At 39.7% G+C, this 7,605-nt stretch overlaps 2 protein-coding genes across 3 annotated transcripts; one reads left to right on the plus strand and one right to left on the minus strand.

Annotated features, from left to right (window-relative positions):
* The first annotated feature begins 1,396 nt into the window (after positions 1–1,396).
* LOC18014596 (protein WHAT'S THIS FACTOR 1 homolog) lies at positions 1,397–2,780 on the plus strand. Its single transcript, XM_006397181.2, has one exon. It carries the CDS (start codon positions 1,485–1,487, stop codon positions 2,709–2,711), a length of 1,227 nt encoding a protein of 408 aa, XP_006397244.1. The 5' UTR covers positions 1,397–1,484; the 3' UTR covers positions 2,712–2,780.
* A 6-nt stretch (positions 2,781–2,786) lies between these two features.
* On the minus strand, positions 2,787–4,754 carry LOC18014431 (5'-adenylylsulfate reductase-like 6). Of its 2 annotated transcripts, none has more exons than XM_024154414.1 (4): positions 4,415–4,754; positions 4,136–4,323; positions 3,916–4,040; positions 2,787–3,351 (listed from the first exon to the last, which is right to left on the minus strand). In XM_024154414.1, exons 2-4 carry the CDS (start codon positions 4,300–4,302, stop codon positions 2,930–2,932), a joined length of 714 nt encoding a protein of 237 aa, XP_024010182.1. In that variant the 5' UTR covers positions 4,303–4,323; positions 4,415–4,754; the 3' UTR covers positions 2,787–2,929. The 2 variants fall into 2 exon arrangements, with proteins under 2 accessions (XP_024010182.1, XP_024010183.1); XM_024154415.1 differs by having other exon boundaries at positions 4,136–4,319; positions 4,415–4,747.
* Positions 4,755–7,605: the final 2,851 nt, after the last annotated feature.

Raw genomic sequence — 7,605 nt, forward strand, 5'->3', positions numbered from 1 at the left:
TGATGAAGCTGCCATTATTATGAATAAATTAAGTAATCATATTTGGAGGCTTAATACCCCACCGAAAAATCAAACATTTCTGGTGGAAAACTCTTCATAATGCTCTTCCCACTGCAGATGCACTAGGAAGACCTCAACTTAAGGTTCTAAGAGAATGCATATTGTGTGGAGAAGAAAATGAGTCCGTCAATCATCTCTTATTTCAATGCCGTGTTACTAAGGAAATATGAGAATTATCTCCAGTTGGTGAAATAAGCACACAGGTAAACATTGACCAAGCTTTTCATGATAATCTCCAAGTGTTATTGCAAAGAAAAATAGACATATTTCCTCTTATTGGATGGTGAATCTGGAAGGCGAGGAATGACCTCATTTTCAACAATAAAAAGTGGGCAATTCCACACATAATCCATCAAACTATCATCGACCATAAGTTATGGAAGGAAGCTCAAGCAGCTTTCAATCTCCCAGCCATTCAACACGGCAACCAGCCAAATAAAATTCCGTCAACGTTCCAAGAGGTAGTAGCTCATACATCAAATTTGTGTTGTTGTACGGATGCTTCTTGGATATATCACAAATCAGTAGCTGGTATTGGGTGAACATTATATGACTCACAAGGGAAACATATTCTGAAGGGATCCACATCTATAGAGGCCACCAATTCTGCTTTAGAAACAGAAGCTATAGCCTTATTGGAAGCAATCACAAATATTAAGAAATTAGGCTATGAGGAGGTCGTCTTTTGTGGAGACTCATCCTTACCCTATGGATATCTTGAGAAAGCTAACCTTCAAAGAAGTCATATCCCTCAAATGAATCAGCAAATCCAAGGCTACACAGAGGACATTCTCAAGATAGCGAAAGCTACATACAAGTTCAAGCAGATTAATAGGAAAGTGAACATTGATGCAGATCATTTGGCTAAGAATGCTAGAATGTATAAGAAAAAAGACACTATATCGTGAATGCTTTGATGTATGTGCTGAACTTTGTAATATTTTTTTTAGTTAATATAACCGTTGGCTGATAAAAAAATTAAAAAAATATATTCGGGTTCATATTCGGATCGTTGAATCTTCGGACTGGTTTGGCGCTTGGGTGTAAAGCTTCCATTATACTCGGTAATGAGACCATCTATGGGATTTATGAGTTTTTTTATTAAAAATAAATGAATAAAACTCAATATTCAGAGATTTAAAGTTTTTAGAGAGAGATTTAAGAGGGTTCATACGTGCCCAAATTTGATTGGTTGGGTTTGGAAAAAGAAACATTTTCTCCATCTTTTCTCTTTTTCTCTCTCTATCTCTTTCTTCTTTCTTCTCTTCTTCGACTTTTTCTCTTTTCTTACTTTTTCTTTCTTCTCAAAATTTTAATAATAAAAAATTTAGGGTAAACTTCATGAGGGGTTCACCATTAGTGATTACTGATGCTCTCAGCTCCTAGTTATTTTTGCGATATTCAGTGTTTCTAAATTCAGAGACATGGCTTGGCTCCGTCTCTTTACAAGAACCCTAAGATCTAATAATCCAATACTTGAAACATTTCCCAAAATCTCCTCATCTTCTTCCCGAAATCCAAACCCTAATCTCCCAACTCAACCTTTCTCCACCTCATTCCTCATCACCAAAACGCCAGATAAATTCAAAAAGAAGCGAAAAAAACCAGAATCCGCCAGAACCAAACCCGTTCAGCACGATTCGACCCGAATCTCACATTTCGAATCCCTCGTCAGTCGCGACGCACATTTCCGATTCCTAACCCGATCCAAAGAATTCATCACGAAGCAACCTGATCGGATTCTCCGGCTCGACGACGCCGGCAAGCTCTACCGCGAGCTAGGGTTCCCACGCGGGCGTAAGGTGACTCGTTACATCCCTAAACATCCTCTCATCTTTCAGACTTATAGACACAGCGATGGGAAGATGTGGTTAGGGTTTTCTGAATTCATGGAGGATTTGTTAGATGAAGAGAGAGCTTTAATGGATTCGATGGAGGTTGATAGAGTAAATCGTGTTAGAAAGCTATTGATGATGACGAAAGATAAACGGATCTTATTAAGCAAAATCCATCACACGAGACTGATTTTTGGGATTCCTGAGGATTTCAGAGACCGGGTCGGTAAATACCCGCATTATTTCCGGGTCGTGACGGGTCAAGACGGGAACCGGGTACTTGAATTGGTGAATTGGGATCCGAATCTTGCAGTGAGTGAGCTCGAAAGAACGTTCATGGTGGACGAAGATAAAGCGAAAAGAGCGTTTAAGTTTCCATTGAAACATGGTAAAGAATTGGAATTGGAAGAGAAAGATACGAAGAAGTTAAATCAATTGAACACATTACCGTTGGTTTCGCCGTATTCGGATGGCTGGAAGCTTGATGTATGGACGTTGGAAGCAGAGAAGTACCGTGTAGGGATCGTCCATGAGTTCTTGAGCTTGACGTTAGAGAAAAGAGCTTCGATTCATCACATTGTGGAATTCAAAGACGAGTTTAGCTTGACTAGACAGACGTACCAGATGCTCAAGAAGCAGCCCACTACTTTTTACTTGGCTGGCACTGAGATGAACTGGACTGTGTTTTTGAAGGATGGTTACGACAAAGATGGTGTCTTGATCGGTAAAGATCCACAGTTTCTGTTTAACGAGAAGCTGTTCAAGTATGCAGATATGCAGCAGATGGAAATTGATTCTGGCTCATCCAAGAGATAATCTTTTGAGCAGAAAGACACTAAAGTAGTTTTAGTGGTCAGTTTTGTTCTAATATTGATAGAAAATGTATTTGGGCTACAATTTGTAATTTTAAACTTTGCCAAAATGGTAAAGCTATGAATTAAAAGGCCCCTCGTTGGTTTGAGGAACTGTTGTGATTGATTATACAAGAAAGGACAAAATCCCCAAAAAGAAAAAACAAAATAGTTACTGATGGCTCACTGTGAAGTTGAAACGCTTCTGCTTGATGTCAGGCTTGAATCACCAATTGATACAGTAGCCAAAGATTTTGAAGCCCATGCTCTAGCATTCATGGCTCCTTGCAAATTGCTACTCATGCAAGGTTCTTTGAGATACATAGCGACGACATGCTCCAAGAAGTTCCCAGGTCTCATGTTCCGAGCAATTCGCCCCCAAGTGAATTTCGCTAACGTAACCAATACGGGGAAAATCAAGTGTAGCAATCTCAACACGACGAATACTGTGGCAAGAGCCAAATAAGTCTCTTGGCGAAACAAATTATCAGGTGATCTTCTTGCCCATGAGACAGGACAGTTTTCTGGTTCTATGCTGTTTTGGTTACCGAATTGAGGAACTAACCTGTTTTTCTCAACCGAAGTTTCATCTAGCGTTTCAATGCCTACATTCCCACAAATGACAAATGTTTCTTGGTTAGTTTTGCCGATCAAAAAGTTAAAACTGATAAAATAGAAGATCATACACAAACAACCAATGACAGGAGCACAATAGCAACCAAGACAAGACTGAAGCATACAGCCAAATGCCTATTTTAATGGACCAAGACAAAGATAGCCTGTTGTTCAAAAAAAAAAAAGGACAAAGATAGCCAAAGTAACAGCTCTTTAACTCGCTCTGTCATAACTTGTGCCATTGCCTTTATAAAACATTCCAATACAAACTTAGCCAACTAAAGCTCTCTGAGTAACTCTATGCACGCCAAGTAAAACATAAAAACAGGACTGAAGCATACAGCCAAATGCCTATCCGATAAGTGACCAAGACAAGATAACCATGTAACAGCTCTTTAATTCACTTCTTTCATAACTTAGGCCCTTGCCTTTGTAAAACATATGGACCAATACAAAGATAGCCAAGAAAAAAAGCTCTTTGACTAACTCTATGCACACCAAGTAAAATGAAGAATCTGAGAGAACACTAGTAGATGCAGAAACAAATGATTTACCAGTAATATCACGGTAAAAGGTAACAATAGAGTCTAGAGTTCTGGATCCACGGTAAGCTAGGCGCATTGTTGAATTCAAAAGGATGATAGTGGGAAACCCATGAACTCCATACTTGGAAAGTGTACTGAACCACACACACAAACAAAAAGTAAAAAGCATCAAACCAGTAACCTCTAGATCAAAATTATACAAGTTTTAGCCTTTTCAACAAAAACCCACCTTGCCTTGACTGATGATTCTTCAATTGCAAAGTGAGGAACCGATGAATATATCAAAGAGATGACATCAAAGCTTGGTCTAATTGATCCAGAGAAAGGACACCAAGATGCATAGAAGAGTAAAGCCACATAGTCACACTTGTCCTCATGTATCATATCTGAAGCCATTTGTAACCATCGATCATCTCCCTTCACACAAAAAAAAAAAAAAAACTCAAAAACTCAGATTTAGCTAAAAAAAGACAAGTGAGAGATTTCGAGCAAATTGTACCGGAATTACCTCGGTGACGGAGACAAAACGAGGACGACGCGAGGCTGATTCATCGCTACAAGGACAATTCCGATCTCGAAACCCCAAGATGTAATCTTTCGCGGATCCTCTGTGACAAATCGGAACACTAACGGAGAAGGATGTGATAGAGTTCAGACTTGTGAACTCTGTAAATGCTGCTTCTATTGATGATAATGATGAGTACAAGAGAATAGATCAATGAAAGACAAGAAGATATATCTCTCTCTCAGAATCAATCTCTCTTCCTCATCACGATAACCTCATAACAGCCATCGCCATAGTCGACGAGCTCATATTGTTCTCCACTCACATTCAACAACAAAAGCATGAATATCAAAAATACCACAAATCTCTTATTTAAAGAAGATGAAATCAACGGCAAAGCCTCTGATTGTATTCGAGTCTTTGCCTTCTCTTGCCACGTCAAATGTCTCTTTCTCTTGCACTTGGTCATGAGGAACGTATCAATACCCGCCCCTTTTGAAAAGCTTATCCTCAAGCTTGGAGAGAATGAAATGATGGAAAGACACAATACTGGTTTTGGGACGCCTTCCTTCTGCTGCAACTCCAATATTGAGTTTGTCATTTTGTTCTTCCAACGATGCCAGACACATAAACGTTTCCATTTGACTCAGGTTGAACATAATGACAGGCCTCCTGAAACCTCCAACACTTGTGTTACACATCTTTTCGCTGAATTACTGCAGATGTTTGCAGTAAATCTCGTTGTGTGTGAGCAAATTCTATCTTAGTATCATTAGCAAGCATCTGATGTAGATATTGTTTCTGGCAATGCACCTTAGTCCCTTGTCGCTGAGATTAAGTTTCATCCTCATTTTACGTAGCATTCGTGACACAAATGTGTGTCTCATCCTCTCAGCAGTACTAGGTTGAAAATTACTTCCCACCATAGGTTCAGAGATTGATCCCAACAAGTCATTCAATTTCGCAGGCCTTTGTTGTGCTATTATGTTGACATCCCCATCCATTTCAGCTTGGTTCGTAGAGGAGGCAGTCAACTTCAACCTAAATACAGGCTGACCTATGCTTGCAAGTATTGTGAAAGCACAGTTGTGGTTGTCTTTACGACGCCATCGGTGCCACAGATAAGAAGATTCCTTGGCAAGTGGCCACCAAAGAGTTAAAGCTATTTTCTGAAGCGGCATTATGTATCTTCTGCAGCTATCTCCCCAATCTCTGTTTGTATCAAAAGTTGTCTCCATATACTGTCTACAAGGACTGTATATATCTACAGTGTTACACCATGTATACGCCATTTCAGGGCTTGTAGATGTCTGTTGAACTTCTTTCAAATGATTCAAAACTTGTAACAGCAGCAAATTTATACGAATTGCCATTTCATATGCTCTGTTTTGCAATATGTTTCCAAGCTGAATTTGAGATGGTAGTTGAACTCCAGTATCTTTTGCATTTCCCAGCAGACCTGTTACTCCACATCCTTTATTAAACTGAAAACTGGTACGTTCAAACAATATATGGCCAACTTCCAGCAATTTTGCAGACAGACATCTCTCACCATCCAAGGGTTGAGTCCATTTGTCTCTCTGTACCCGTTTCACTGCTTCCCACTCTGCATTCACACTAGCTGTTTTGTGAACTGAATAACTCGACATGGCCAGTGTGTATCCATCTTGAATTTCATGCTCCTTAACCTGTTCATTTAATGGTTGAATCTCCTGCTCCATCGCAATACACACTGTTCAGTCATAACAGAGTGAAAATTCTCCAGCTCAGTTTTATATTTAAAACTCCAATCCTTAAGAGAAATCCTTTTCTTCCTCCTTTGATGTTTCTGTCTTGCACATAACCCTTGGCATAAATTGTCCCTCAACAAGGCAGCCATATAATCTGCAATCTGCTCTTCAAATCTGAGAAACACATGTCGATCTAGGAAGGAAAATTGATTCATCAACATCGTAGGAACCAAATCACTTGTCACTGAGCTATTCTTAAACTGGAAATTCCATGATCTGGAAAAAAATTTCTGCTTCCTCTGCTTTATCATCCCATTTTTATATTTAAACTGCCAAGACTTAGGAGATATCCTTCGTTTCCTTTGATGTTGAAGTCTGTGTCCCCTAAGAATCCTATTATCGAACACCTTGAAGGCATAAGTTGTGGAGTCGACACACGTTGATTTCTCACAAAGCTCAGAGACAGCAGAACGTAAATCATCAAGGACGTCACTCAATCCTTCTGATACGACTTGTTGTTGATCCTCAATTACCATATTTGTTTCTAAATCTCCTAACATCTTATCGCTAAGGCCAGGTTCCATGAAAGAATGTGATACCTCAGATTGTGCAACACACTCAGCCTCCACGATTGAAGCAGATGCCGCCGAACGTGAATCAGTTGGAAAAATCGAATCTGCCTTTGGAGTTCTCTCTGCGACACAAATTGACTCAAGCGTTGTAATCGCTTTTGCGGATTCAGATTGAATCGCAGAAGATCTCAATCTCTTCCTCAGGCGATCTTGTTCGGCAAGCAACCAATAACGTTCAGGATCACCATCATCACCGTACTTCATCAACAAAGCCTTCCGCAAATCGTTCCAGGTTTCGAACTCTCTTTGATAATACCACCTTAGTGCATCACCTTCAATGAAACCAAATGCCATCGCCTGTTTCTGCAATTCAGTGATATCATCGCATCGAGCAAAGTATCTCTCCATCCAAGTGATCCACGACCTCACATCGTTTCCCGTGAATATAGGTACATCAACGAATCCCATCGCGTTAGATTCAATCCGAGCTCACAACGCACCAATTGAATAGATTAATGAAAGACAAGAAGATATATCTCTCTCTCAGAATCAATCTCTCTTTCTCATCACGATAAGCTCATAACAGCCATTGCCATAGTCGACGAGCTCATATCGCTCTCCACTCACATTCAACAACAAAAGCATGAATATCAAAAATACCACAAATCTCTTATTTAAAGAAGATGAAATCAACGGCAAAGCCTTTGATTGTATTCGAGTCTTTGCCTTCTCTTGCCACGTCAAATGTCTCTTTCTCTTGCACTTGGTCATGAGGAACGTATCAGGATGATGATACGATTGTGATTAGTACCAGCAACAATAAGATCGGTTTCTTCATTGAAAAGGAAGCAAATTGCTATACAAAAGTTTTCTCGGAAGAGAACAATAGTCA

This window comes from Eutrema salsugineum, unplaced genomic scaffold, assembly GCF_000478725.1.
Source record: "Eutrema salsugineum unplaced genomic scaffold, Eutsalg1_0 scaffold_3, whole genome shotgun sequence".
NCBI classification, from domain to species: Eukaryota; Viridiplantae; Streptophyta; class Magnoliopsida; order Brassicales; family Brassicaceae; genus Eutrema; species Eutrema salsugineum.

Coding starts and splice junctions, on each gene's coding strand:
- LOC18014596 (XM_006397181.2), top strand. CDS start 1,485: ATGGCTTGGCTCCGTCTCTTTACAAGAACCCTAAGATCTAATAATCCA.
- LOC18014431 (XM_024154414.1), bottom strand. CDS start 4,302: ATGGCTTCAGATATGATACATGAGGACAAGTGTGACTATGTGGCTTTA. Junction 4,041..4,135: donor GAATCATCAGTCAAGGCAAG/GTGGGTTTTTGT, acceptor TGTGTGGTTCAG/TACACTTTCCAAGTATGGAG. Junction 3,352..3,915: donor CTTTTACCGTGATATTACTG/GTAAATCATTTG, acceptor GTGGGAATGTAG/GCATTGAAACGCTAGATGAA.